General features: G+C 41.6%; 1 protein-coding gene across 2 annotated transcripts in view; it reads left to right on the top strand.

Moving 5' to 3' along the window:
- The window catches only part of ptprn2 (protein tyrosine phosphatase receptor type N2), a 277091-nt gene that overhangs the window by 80582 nt on the left and 181843 nt on the right, over positions 1–14666 (top strand). For both annotated transcript variants that reach the window (XM_029756151.1, XM_029756150.1), the window contains exons 5-9: positions 2312–2735; positions 3748–4011; positions 7063–7103; positions 7743–8272; positions 12729–12815. In XM_029756151.1, the coding sequence (XP_029612011.1) occupies positions 2312–2735; positions 3748–4011; positions 7063–7103; positions 7743–8272; positions 12729–12815 (1346 nt within the window). The remainder of the gene's footprint in view (positions 1–2311; positions 2736–3747; positions 4012–7062; positions 7104–7742; positions 8273–12728; positions 12816–14666) is intronic.

Genomic DNA, 14666 nt, shown 5'->3' with positions numbered 1-14666 from the left:
ATGCTTCAAAGAGTTCAAGTAACAGACATCTCAACATCAACTGTTCAGAAGAGACTGCGTGAATCAGGCCTTTATGGTCGAATTGCTGCAAATAAACCACTACTAAAGGACACCAATAATAAGAAGAGACTTGCTTGGGCCAATAAACACGAGCAATGAACATTAGACCAGTGGAAATCTGTCCTTTGGTCTGATGAGTCCAAATTTGAGATTTCTGGTTCCAACCACTGTGTATTTGTGAGATGCAGAGTAGGTGAACGGATTATCTCTGCATGTGTGGTTCCTAACGTGAAGCATGGAGGAGGAGGAGTGATGGCATAGGGGTGCTTTGCTGGTGTCACTGTCTGTGATTTATTTAGAATTTATGGCACACTTAACCAGCATGGCTACCACAGCATTCTGCAGCGATACACCCTCCCATCTGGTTTGCCCTTAGTGGGACGATCATTTGTTTTTCAACAGGACAATGACCCAACACACCTCCAGGCTGACCAAGAAGGAGAGTGATGGAGTGCTGCATCAGATGACCTGGCCTCCACAATCACCCGACCTCAACCCAATTGAGATGGTTTGGAATGTGTTGGACCGCAGAGTGAAGGAAAAGCAGCCAACAAGTGCTCAGCATATGTGGGAACTCCTTCAAGACTGTTGGAAAAGCATTCCAGGTGAAGCTGGTTGACAGAATGCCAAGAGTGTGCAAAGCTGCCATCAAGACAAAGGGTGGCTACTTTGAAGATTCTAAAATATAAAATATATTTCCATTTGTTTAACACTTTTTTGGTTACTACATGATTCCATATGTGTTATTTCATAGTTCTGATGTCTTCACTATTATTCTACAATCTAGAAAATCATGAAAATAAAGAAAAACCCTTGAATGAGTACAGTAGGTGTGTCCAAACTTTTGACTGGTACTGCATAGGTTTTTGGATATTTATTATATTTTTTCTTCAAGATTTTGGAAATTCTCCCGCCACCCCATTTTCCTATCAGGTGAATCCACATGGGGTCGCAACCCCTAGTTTGGGAACTGCTGGTTTAGCAGGTGGTATAGCGGGTGCAGCGAAATACTTATGTTACTAGCTCCTAACAATGCAGTAAAATGTCAAACAGTTAACATTTATGTTATTGGGGGGATTAACAACTGGGAAAATTTACACAATATCAACTAAGAATGATATGCACAGCAGTAGATATATTAAGCTATGAGTAAGCTATGTCAAGAATCCAGAATCAATTAGATTATTATTCTCAGAGATCAAATTATATTTCCACAAAACATTGTTTCAGGAATGCTAATCTGTTACCAACTACAGAAACAATTTCAGAACAATCTGAGATTGTGTGTGTTGAAATCCTCTTGTGATTTTTGAGGTGGAATGGCCCTGTTGTGAAAGGGGGGCTGAATTTATGGATTTAACGAGACTGATAACGAGATTTGGATCTCGGAGGCGTGCTTTGATGTGGGTGTCTCTTGTGTGTTTGTGTTCGAACGTGGGAAGCGTTTGTACTTTCACTCTGCCAAAACAGTACACAGTTACAGTCACTCACCCTTCTAGATAACTTTAAACAGTCTAACCAGATCTTGTGTCTAAAAGTAGCCTAGACAAGCTAGCAAGCTAGCCAACTTCTTTCGCCAGTTAGCTTCAGCCGGCCAGTGTGTGACCGTGGTTTGGACTTTGGATAGCTTATCTGTGCAGCTAGTTAGGGGCCATGAATAAATTACACAATGTAAATGGGACAATATTTTCATGTTACGCACTGGTTAGTTTTCTAATTAAATGATTTCAATATTTGTATATGAATTTCTACAATTTATAGTTGGTTTGATCTTTTTAAGTGATTGAAATTTTGAACTATTGACATTTAAAAATATTGTCCCATGTACGTTGGGTAATTTACTGATAGTGCCTAACTAGCTCCAAAGGGATATCCAATGTGAAACCAAATTGACCATTACTATCGTGTAGCGTGCATCTGCGCTAATGATTACTTGGGTGCTGCCAGCTGTGGGCAGGATTTAAATTAATCCAATCCAAGTAAAACTGTTACGGTACCCTTTTACCGTAATTTATTTTCCTAATTATCTCGCAAATCTACGTTTTGGGTGAGTTTATGACCAAAATGATTCTATTTACACTTTGTAGTCAATTTTGACAATAGAATAAACGTTTCTGACTCATATCGATGCCGCATAGACTGTTGCTTTTTTCGTTCAGTCGCCCTTTAAATGCAATGTGAATTCACTGTCACTGGTGATTGAAATACAACAAAAATTGTATAGACTGTAAAAACCATGGTTGTGTTACAGAATGAAGACTTACAACCAAAGAAGGGGAAGTCTACATTCTACAATCTGCAGTCTGCAGGTCCACCCCAGGGGGGTAAGGTCTTCACCCAGGGGGCTGTAGGGAGCTGGAGATCCCCAGTGGAGACAGCCTACTCTAGCCAGGAGCCAGGGAGGGCCAGGGGGAGTGCCACGGGGCTGGCTGCCCAGCTTGAGCGCTACATGGCTGGAGCAGCACACACCCAGAGCCGACCAGTACCAGGGGCAGTGGTGGGACCCAAGGGGAAACTTTACTATGTCAGCTATGTACACCCTGGTGGTCAGGTAGAACCTCAGACACGACTTGGTGGCAGTGGCTCCAAACCTCCAAGGCCCAACATAGACAGGCTTCTTTTCAAGGCTGCGTCCAACCATCAGGTGCCCAAGGAGCAGCTCAGTACGATGGATGGTAAGGTCCTCTTTTTACCACAATGATTTGTGTTTGCGCTGTTCTGCGTGCTTATGTGAACTTCAGATTAATTTGTAGAGGATCCACGCAAACATTTTCAAAGTTATTCTAATGCTATTTTATTCATTTAGAGGCAACTGTGCTTCTGTGAACTTCAAAATCTGATGTCAATGTACAGTAGCCTACATAAACCAAACCTCACTCCGGAGGTACGTTCACATACAGCTTGTGTAAGAAAGGTTTAGAGGAGTTACTTTCAGCTATTCAATGTTATTTACTGTAGGTAGTCTACACAAATGAGTATGGAAGCTGATTAATGTCTAAGCATGTTGACATGATAGCTCTGCTGAAACGTACACTGCTTTCTTCCAAAGCTAAGTAAGGTATATCGAGGTAAGCGTCTGGGTGGTAGACTTCTAATCACTGAAGTGCATTACCCCTCATATACCATTAGGAGTCCCTGTTCAAGCAGGAATCATTGCACTATCTAAAGGTTTTATTTCAATATACCTCTTTATTTAGGTTGATGGCATGACATAGAAAAATTGACATTGATTCAAACATTTTACTATCAACATTGAAACATTGTCAAATAAAATATGTCTAATCAAGTATAACATTCGACGTAATTTAAACCACCCAGTATACCTTATATTGAAAATGGGAAGTCTTCAACGTCATGTCAATGTATACATAGTTCTGATGATTATGATAAAATTAGATTGACATAACAATCTGTTACTCGGGTTAAGTCATTGTATTTAAATAGAAGTTTAACCCCAATTTTTATGTTTACAACACTGGTTAAAATAAGATGAAAACAGTACAGGCTGATTACTTTTTTCAAATTCATTGGATTTTCCACATTGATTCCATGTCACAGTTAGTTGACAAATTACGTTGAAATAACGTTGATTCAACCAGTGTGTGTCCAATGGGAAGCTACTGGAAAGTTATAGTGGATTTCAAATTGACCTTCCTTTGTGTTCTTCCTTTCTACCCTCTCCCACAGAGCGGTTCATCCTGAACGTGGTCAACAAGCTGGGGAGGCAGAGAGTGAACATGGACAGTCTGATGGGTAAAGACCTGGACCAGCTGGCAGACATCATCTCTGGTGCCCTGCAAGTGGTGGATGAGGAGGGGCCCGAAGCCAGAGCCAAGCCCAGGCTCGTGGGACACATACGGGACAGGCAGATGAAGAGAGAGCCACTGCATTCCATGGACCAGGATGAGGAGGACCAAGAGGACATGTTGGAGCAAGATGCTATGCTTCAAGGTATGAATGAAATCATTAATTAATGAATACTTTCCTGTCCCATAGGGAAATTTGCTTGGCAACATTCCTGGGTTACATACTGTATAAGAAATACATCACAAGTCATACCACACTTCACTTATATACAATATACACTCCCGTTCAAAAGTTTGGGGTTACTTAGAAAAGTCCTTGTTTTTCAAAGAAAAGCACATTTTTTGTCCATTATAATAACAACAAATTGATCAGAAATACAGTGTAGACATTGTTAATGTTGTAAATGACTATTTTAGCTGGAAACGGCAGATTTTTTATGGAATATCTACATTGGCGTACAGAGGCCCATTATCAGCAACCATCACTCCTGTGTTCCAATAGCACGTTGTGTTAGCTAATCCAAGTTTATCATTTTAAAAGGCTAATTGATCATTAGAAAACCCTTTTGTAATTATGTTAGCAAAGCTGAAAACTGTTGTGCTGATTAAAACTTCTTATGGGCAGGTGGGACGGTAGCGTCCCACCTGGCCAACATCCAGTGAAATTGCAGAGCGCGAAATTCAAACTACAGTATTATAAATATTTAACTTTCATAAAATCACAAGTGTAATACATCAAAATAAAGCTTAACTTCTTGTTAATCCAACCGCTGCGTCAGATTTCAAAAAGGCTTTACGGCGAAAGCACACCATGCGATTATCTGAGGACAGTGCCCCGCATACAAACACATGAAAAACATGTTTCAACCAGGCAGGTGCGACACGAAAGTCAGAAATAGCGATATAAAAAATGCCTTACCTTTGAAGATCTACTTCTGTTGGCACTCCAAAAGGTCCCACTTACATCGCAAATGGTCCTTTTGTTCGATAATGTCCTTCTTTATATCCATAAAACTCAGTTTAGCTGGCGCGCTTCAGTCAATAATCCACCCAGTTTCCCTCCATCAAAATGCGTACAAAATTAATCCCAAATGTTACTAATAAACTTTTCCAAACAAGTCAAACAACGTTTATAATCAAACCTTAGGTACCCTAATACATAAATAAACTATAAAATTTAAGACGGAGAATCATTATTGTCTTTACCGGAGAAAAATACCAAAGAACGCTTTCTCTTCCACACGCTTGGAAACACTACAGCCAAAATGAGAGCCACCTAGAAAAACTACAATTTCTGGCATATTTTTTCAAAAACCAGCCTGAAACTCTTTCTAAAGACTGTTGACATCTAGTGGAAGCCCTAGGAACTGCAATCTGGGAGGACTTGGCCTTATAATAAAAGTGATAGCCATTGAAAATAGTGGTAGGCTGAATTTTTTTGTTGTTGTTGTTGATGGTTTGTCCTCTGGGTTTCGCCTGCCATATCAGTTCTGTTATACTCACAGACATAATTTTAACAGTTTTAGAAACTGGAGAGTGTTTTCTATCCAAACCTATTATATGCATATCCTAGCTTCTGGGCCTGAGTAACAGGCAGTTTACTTTGGGCACGCTTTTCATCCGGACGTCAAAATACTGCCCCCTACCCAAGAAAGGTTAAGGAAGCAATAAAACTGGCCTTCTTTAGACTAGTTGAGTATCTGGAGCATCAGCATTTGTGGGTTCAATTACAGGCTCAAAATGGCCAGAAACAAAGAACTTTCTTCTGAAACTCATCAGTCTATTCTTGTTCTGAGAAATGAAGGTTATTCCAAAAGCAATATCTCAGACTGGCCAATAAAAATAAAAATTAAGATGAGCAAAATAACACAGACGCTGGACAGAGATATAGCTTTTTCTTTGCAACTCTGCCTAGAAGGCCAGCATCCCGGAGTCGCCTCTTCACTATTGACGTTGAGACTGGTGTTTTGCGGGTACTATTTACTGAAGCTGCCAGTTGAGGACTTGAGGCGTCTGTTTCTCAAACTAGACACTCTAATGTACTTGTCCTCTTGCTCAGTTGTGCACCGGGGCCTCCCACTCCTCTTTCTATTCTGGTTAGAGCCAGTTTGCGCTGTTCTATGAAGGAAGTAGTACACAGCGTTGTACGAGATCTTCAGTTTCTTAGCAATTTCTCGCATGGAATAGTCTTCATTTAAACCTGTACAGAATAAAAGTATTCCAAAACATGCATCCTCTTTGCAATAAGGCACTAAAGTAAAACTGCAAAAAATGTGGCAAAGAAATGTACTTTATGTCCTGAATACAAATCCAACACAACACAGTACCAATGAGTAACACTTTTCATATTTTCATGTTATGGGTATGTTTGTCATCAGAAAGGACTAGGGAGTTTTTGGGGGACTTGAAAATGGCTGTCCAGCAATGATCAACAACCAACTTGACAGAGCATGAAGAATACATTTTAAAAAATGATGTCTAAATATTGTACAATCCAGGTGTGCAAAGCACTTAGAGACTTACCCAGAAAGTCTCACAGCTGTATTCGCTGCAAAAGTTGATTCTAACATGTATTGACTCAGGGGTGTGAATACTTATGTAAATTAGATATTTCTGTCTAAAAAAAATTCTCACTTTGTCATTATGGGGTATTGTGTGTAGAAGGATGAAAAAATCTGTAATAAATTTAGAATTTAGGCTGTAACACAACAAATTATGGAATAAGTCAAGGCGTATGAATACTTTCTGAAGGCACTGTATGAGAAAAGAGACTAGAATGAGGAGCAGAAGCAGGTTGGTAGCTCCACTACCCTCTCTCTGCAAGCTTCAGTCAAGTCTATGGGCCAAATGTCCCCTCCCCTTCCGCAATTCAAAGATGCGCCCACCTGATAAATTGCCATTTGTCCAAATGACCAGTGGTGAAAAACCAACGCACCAGAACAATTGTTGCTCGTATATGTCGCATCACACAGTCTGTTGACAGACGTTACGATACAATTTATGTTAAGTAGTCTGTACGCAAGAGATTATAGTCAGACAGACACAAAGGTAGACCTGCATTTATCACCAGGGTGAAAGTAAAGCAAAACCTGTGTGGAAATGTTTTGGGTTGTTTGGTTATTAGCTGTAAAGTCTTTAGCCAATAGTACTTTTCTCTTGTCAATGTTTTACCCTCTCACATTCTGATTGTTTACAGGGAAGCAAATGGTAGATGCAGACTCTGAGCCAAATGACAAGGTAGGCCATTATTCTCTTAAACAGATACACTGGTTTCAAAATAGCGACTTAAATGTCCAAGCAAACACTTACTTCAAGGAAGTATACTACTGTTGCTAAAAATATTAAAGAGGGGTTATTTTAAAGTTATACAAGCAGATATTCAATATGAAACAGACAAGAAAGAAAACTAGTTTTACACTTGCAAAGCTCTTAGAAAAACCTTTTTGAACATTTGCAGATTGATATTTTCACAAGAATCTCTTTGAAAACCATGGTGAATAGATTGATATTCCTTGAGTTGAGAGTTGTAATTTACCTTCAAATGTATTTCATTAGAGGTCTAGTTGTATATAGTCCTTTCATCAATAATTGCCAATTTGTGGAGAATTTGCAGAAACATCAAGTTGCTCTATGATGTAAAAAAAAAAGTTCAACTTACATTGAATTACTTCTAAAAACAAAGACTTAATGGAAACATATCCCCTTTTAATACTTCATGTTGTAAAAGAAGGTTCTCTCTTCTTATAAAGCAAAACCTTTGCAGTAAAATAGATAACAGTTCCTGTGTTTCTATCATAGAAATAGAATCACTAGAACAGGATTTCCCATTCAAGTCAATGGGTCTGTAATTGGTGGACCTGCATTATCCTACCACAGGACCCAATCTTAGTTAGTAAGCTCTTGGAGTACCTCAACAAGGACCCCTTCAGTGATGCCCCTGATGCCCAGCTGGAGGTTGGTGATGCTGGTGGTGCTGCAGGCAACCCCTCCATTGAGGGTCAGAGAACAGTGGGTCTGGAGAACGTAAGGAGCAGGACCACACAGGGCCAGGTGCCTGTACCACACCCCTGGGAGGAGAGGAGCATGACCATGGGAGGAGAGGATGGAGCTCCAGACCAGCCAGATGATGGAACCTCAGACCAACCGGTGGATGTCCAGGGTTCTGACTCCCTGGTAGACTCTGAGGTGGAGAGGTGGATGTACGGTACCGAAGCTCCTTCTCCTCTGGCGGCTGAGACGGACCTCCTGGCAGAAGAACCACAGGAGAAAAATCTCCTAGCAGAACCACAGAAGAAGGACATGCGACTCCAGGAGGAGGTGGTACATATGGGAGTCAAAGCTTACTCAAAGTCACCGCAAGGGAAAGACCACCACAGCGACACTGGCTACATCATTACAGACACAGAGTGAGTATGATTATACTTGCTGCTATTTACCAAATATACTGTATGTATTTATACTCTCACTTCACAATGACCAGTTATCTCCAACACTATGTCTTTCCTGTTTTTCTCTATTTACCTTATATTATTTTTGATTGTGGGAATAGTGTGAACAGTACAGACCATACATCTTTCAAAACAACCCTGATATATACAGATGTTCTCTTTTTGTAGGGAACTATAGCTGGAAATCCTTGGTGGTGCACTTGAGCACAATAGTTGTGATGATAAGTCCCTAGGTGTGGGTATTACCACGCTGTATTACAGCGTTAATGATGATATGGTGTCAGCAAGGTCACAGGAGTCAGTCAAACTCACTCTGCTCTCGGCTCAGCCTCACACCACAAGATAAGTTTCTATCGACTGTGTTTTAGCCCGTGGTGCTTTCTCAAATCCCTTTAATGGCCGTTATCAGGCAGAGTGTCAGAGCACTGTCCTTCACCTGTTCAACAGCACGCCGCTCACTGTCTTGGGGGGGCGCTCGCCACCGGCCATCCGGGCTTGATGGGCCATATCTTAGACACCCCACCACACACACACACCCCGCCACACATACCCCGACACACACACACACCGCACCAGGGGAGACGAAAGGAACAGGTCACCTTCCACCCAGACTTTTCTCTCTCTTCTTCCTCCTCCTTCTCTTCCTCCTCCTCCTCTTCCTGCATCCCCAGCCTGGTGTTGCTGTAGCTAGCAGGGGCCTGCCTGCCGTGGTTTCCAGAGTTTGCTGCAGACATGATGATTGCACAGTTGTTATCCCTACCTCCTTCCCCACCCGCAGTGGGGCCAGGCTAACCTGCTTATCTGACAGCTCCTGACATTGGGGGAGAGAGAACGAGAGAGAGACCCAAGGGAAACGTGCTAGCATCTACAAACAAGTTACTCCTTGAGCTCTCCAGTTGTTATAATTACCACGGAGGTAGCCAAACGTGTCTTGAATCACTTGGTTGAATCTTTAAGATTCAAAAGCTCTCGAAGGAAGAAAAAAAGAGAACCTCACTTTCTTAAAGGTAGAGTAGCCAAGCGTCTCATATACGGTGCATTCGGAAAGTATTCAGACCCCTTGACTTTTTCCACATTTTGTTAGATTACAGCCTTATTGTAAAATGGATTAAAGTATTTTTTTCCCTCATCAATCTACACGCAATACCCCATAATGACAAAACAGAAAAAACTTATTTATGTACGTATTCAGACCCTTTGCTATGAGACTAGAAATTGAGCTCCGGTCCATCCTGTTTCCATTGATCATCCTTGAGATGTTTCTACAACTTGATTGGAGTCCACCTGTGGTAAATTCAATTGATTGGACATGATTTGGAAAGGCACACACCTGTCTAAATGAGGTCCCACAAACCAAGCCATGAGGTTGAAGGAATTAGAGCTTTGAGACAGGATTGTGTCGAGGCACAGATCTGGGGAAGGGTACCAAAACATTTCTGCAGCATTGAAGGTCCTCAAGAACACAGTGGCCTCTATCATTCTTAAATGGAAGACGTTTGGAACCACCAAGACTCTGCCTAGAGCTGGCCGCCTGGCCAAACTGAGCAATCGGGGGAGAAGGGCATTGGTCAGGGAGGTGACCAAGAACCCGAAGGTCATTCTGACAGAGCTCCAGTGTTCAATCAGGCCTTTATGGTAGAATGGCCATATGGAAGCCACTCCTCAGTAAAAGACACATGACAGCCCGCTTGGAGTTTGCCAAAAGGCCCCTAAAGATAATCAGACCATGAGAAACAAGATTCTCTGGTCTGATGAAACTCTTTGACCTGAATGCCAAGTGTCATGTTTGGAGGAAACCTGGCACCATCCCTACGGTGAAGCATGGTGGTGGCAGCATCATGCTGTGGGGATGTTTTTCAGCGGCAGGGACTGGGAGACTAGTCAGGAACGAGGGAAAGATGAACGGAGCAATGTACAGAGAGATCCTTGATGACAACCTGCTCCAGAGCGCTCAGGACCTCAGACTGGGGCGAAGGTTCATCCTTCAACAGGACAAAGACTCGAAGCACACAGTCAAGACAATGCTGGAGTGGCTTCGGGACAAGTTTCTGAATGTCCTTGATTGGCCCTGCCAGAGCCCGGACTTGAACCCGATCAAACATCTCTGGAGAGACCTGAAAATAGATGTGCAGCCACGCTCCTCATCCAACCTGACAGAGCTTGAGAGGATCTGCAGAAAAGAATAGGAGAAACTCCCCAAATACAGGTGTACCAATCTTGTAGCGTCATACCCAAGAAGTCTCAAGGCTGTAATCACTGCCAAATGTGCTTCAACAAAGTACTGAGTAAAGAGTCTGAATACTTGTGTGTAGATTTATGAGGGGGAACAAAACGATTGAATACATTTTTGAATAAGGCTGCAACGTAACAAAATGTGGAAAAAGTCAAGGGGTCTGAATACTTTCTGAATGCACTGTAGATGTAATCCGATATTAGAGGATGTTACAATTATGTGCAAACAGGCCAGTATACTACACTCTTAGAAAGATGCTGTCTTGAACTTAAAAGGGTTCTTTATCTGTCTCCATAGGAGAATCCTTTGAAGAACCCGTATTGGTTCCAGGTAGAACCCTTTTTGTTCCAGTTAGAACTCTTTTGAGTTCCATCTAGAACCATTTCCACAGAGGGTTCTACATGGAACCCAAAATAGTTTTACCTGGAACCAAAAAGGGTTCTCCTATGGGGAGAACCCTTTTGGGACCCTTTTTTCTAAGAGTGTACCCCGAGGATACACACCAGTTTACATTTACAACTTTGGATATTGTTATTGGTTGGCAGTTGTGGGAAAAGTACTACATGTTCATGAGTAAAAGTAAAGATACCTTAATAGAAAATGACTCAAGTAAAAGTAAAAGTCACCCAGTAAAATGCTACTTGAGTAAAAGTCTAAAACTATTTGGTTTTAAATATACTTAAGTATCAAAAGTAAATGGAATTGCTAAAATATACTCAGGTAGTAAAAGTAAAAGTAAAAATTATTTCAAATTCCTTATATTAAGCAAACCAGACAAAACAATGTTTTATTTGATTTGTTATAGATGGATAGGCCGGAGCACACTTCAACACTCAGACATAATTTACAAACAAAGCAGTTGTGTTTAGTGAGTCCACCAGATCAGAGACAGTAGGGATGACCAGGGATGTTCGCTTGATAAGTGTATGAATTGGACCATTTTCCTGTCAAAATGTAACGAGTACTTTTGGGTGTCAGGGAAATGTATGGAGTAAAAAGTACATTATTTCCTTTGGGAATGTAGTGAAGTAAAAATAAAAGTTGACAAAAATATATAGAGTAAAGTACAGATACCACAAAAAATACTTAAGTAGTACTTTAAAATATTTTTACTTAGGTACTTTACACCGCTGTTGGTTGGTCTCTTTTACCCCAATATTGGCTTAGTCTTGCAAGATTCCTTTAAATCTTTTAAAGGCAAAACATATGACAAAAACACTGTACGTACAGTACATGATATATTGTGCAGCCTGCATACAGTACCTACATACCTTCATACAATATGTCATCTTTCACCCCAACGATCTTCATTTAGCCCTGTCATTTCCTGCGTACAGAGCATCCTCATGCAGATTTTCCTTTGTTTGTCTATTTCCTGTACAGTATACTTATTTTGACCAGGGCCCATAGGGAGAATCCATGGGCCCTGGTCAAGAGTAGTGCACTATGTAGGGAATAGGGTGCCATGTGGGACGTAGACTCTGTTTCTTTGGGCGATTTTCTCCGAGTGAGAGAGCAGCCACTGGACTGAGCTCAGATGTAGTATGGCTTTATCATAGAGCCATTACACTTTCACACATCCATTCCATTTTCACATTATTATTCATCTAACTCTCTGTGTGTGTGTGTGTGTGTGTGTGTGTGTGCGTGTCTGTATATGTGTGTGTGTGAGAGTGTGAGTGACGCACGTCCATATGATACAGCCATTACACCTCACGCCGGTTCCATTTGCACCTTATTGTTTGTCTCATTGCTGGAAAATGCAGGTGATTTGCCAAGCCTGAAGAGGCACCTGATCCCTATTCCCCTGGTGCAAGGCTGTGTGTGTGTGTGTGTGTGTGTGTGTGTGTGTGTGTGTGTGTGTGTGTGTGTGTGTGTGTGTGTGTGTGTGTGTGTGTGTGTGTGTGTGTGTGTGTGTGTGTGTGTGTGTGTGTGTCCGTGCATGTGTCCATGCGTGCACATATATAATGTGTGTGGGCACATCTATACTGTGTGTGTGTGCAAGCTCGTGTGTCTGGTGTGTCTAATAATTGTTATTTTATGTACATGTCGATGAGATGTAGAAACCCAGCCATGCTAATTCACAGGGCTGGTTGTTGCTGGTTCTGTGACTGGTTGGTTGTATACTGAAATGAAGGAGTATTATCTTTGATAACCTGCTCTCTCTTTCTGTCCTCTCAGCTCCCTCACCTCTGACCAGGGCTTGGACCTGATGGAACGTCTGGGTCGGAGGGTCAACCTCCACTTGACCGACCTTCTCCACCTCTCGTATGTATTACAGGACACACACACGCACATGCACTAACACACACATAAGGCTGTGACGTTCTTGGTTTTTGAGGTTACGGTAATTGGCCAGGCCAATGTACACGGTCACATTATAGGCCTCAGAGCCAGAACAACCTTGTCGACTGCTGTTGAATAATAATGAATAGTCAGACACATCCAACCTTTATTTTTAAGGAAACAGATGTATTTATCTCCTAGCAAGCAATGAAACGTGCATTGTATAAAAGAAAGTCCCCTCATCAAATGTTTTTTTTTTTACTGAAGTCCCATAGCCTATAGCACTCTGCATAGCCTATAGCGCCCCGTGCATCTAGCATATTAGCTGCTTGAGCATCAAAGGAAAGTTGTAAATAGGAGCTGATGTAGAAAGATTAATAGATTTTAATAGATTTTAGACTGTTGTAATTATAATTTATTTTTATAATCATTTCCCGCTATTAGGTTTATCTAAATTAAACTAAAGTTATGAAACCCATATCTGCCAGTTACACGGTTCTTCAATTACCGTCACAGCCCTACGCACACACACAGCTTGTGTTTTTGTTGTTGTTGATGAGTGGGACTGGAAGGTATTGTCGACTTAACAGTCTAAACCAGGGATGTCAAACTCCTCCCTTGTACTTGATTGATCAATAAAGGCCATTGATTGGATGTGAACTCCCCTCATCTGGTTGTCTAGGTCTTAAACTAGTAATCTGCAGTTTAAACAATAACAAAGCGGCCACTCCACCACTTTGATGAACAGCTCAGTGATGGGCCTGGAGAAATGTAACCAGTCTCAAATTCATAGAGGGAGCTATGGGTCAAAGGACTGACCAGCCATGAGATCTAAATGATAGTTTTAACCATGTTTTGAAGCTGTTTGTTTACGGTGACATTGTTTACATCCATTGGAGTAAAACAAGCTTATATTTTGGTTTCTGATGGTGTAAGACGGATTCACTGAGCTCATTTATAAGCAACTGTAGATTGCTGCATATTGAAAGGAAGTCCCAAAGACCAGCAGACACACGGCCCTCCAGGAATTAAGTTTGAAACCCCTGGTCTAAACTAAAAGACCATTTATAATTCAGAAGAGGAAGACGTTTTTTTTGTGATGTTAAAAAAAAAAAAACTCCGATGTGAGCTTAGGGAACAGAATAAAGGTTGTCCAGCACTCCAGAAACACTAAGTACTGTGTGTGTGGAGCTGCCCCTGCAGTGCAGTAGCAGAGTGTGTAGGCGTTTGTTGTTATTCTGACCTTTGTGTGTTTGACTTCCTCTGGGGAGAGAAATCAGCTCTAATTACCTCCACATATAGGATGCGTCCTCAATGGCACCCTATTCCCTACATAGGATCCATAGGGCTCTGGTCAAAAGTAGTGCACTACATAGGGATTAGAGTGCCATTTGGGACACATCCTATTCTGATGTCTCTATTGGATTCACACCGCTGCATTGTTGTTGTCGATGACTCTAAACACATTTAAAAAACAGTCATGTTTCCTAACAATATGCTCTTTGTTGTGAAAAGACTTGAGAAACATACACGCAAGTACATAAGCATGCACGCACACACACACACACACACACACACACACACACACACACACACACACACACAGAGAATCCCGCTGCAGAGAGATAGCAGTGTTCATGTATTAATGACATGGTGAACTATCCTTGAACCCAGCTAGTTTCTCATGGTAGTTCTATGGATATGCTGCTGGAACCAGACCATGTAGGAGGCAGACGAGACGTGTAAAAACCAAGTCTGACAAGCCTTTCAAGCCCCTACACCAGGGGAGGGGATGTCTGGGTGCTTCTCGTACAACACTATTATATGCTTTAG

Source organism: Salmo trutta, chromosome 6 (assembly GCF_901001165.1).
Source record: "Salmo trutta chromosome 6, fSalTru1.1, whole genome shotgun sequence".
Classification (NCBI taxonomy): domain Eukaryota; kingdom Metazoa; phylum Chordata; class Actinopteri; order Salmoniformes; family Salmonidae; genus Salmo; species Salmo trutta.
Note: the sequence above shows the minus strand (reverse complement) of the source record. Positions and strands in the feature narration are given on the sequence as shown.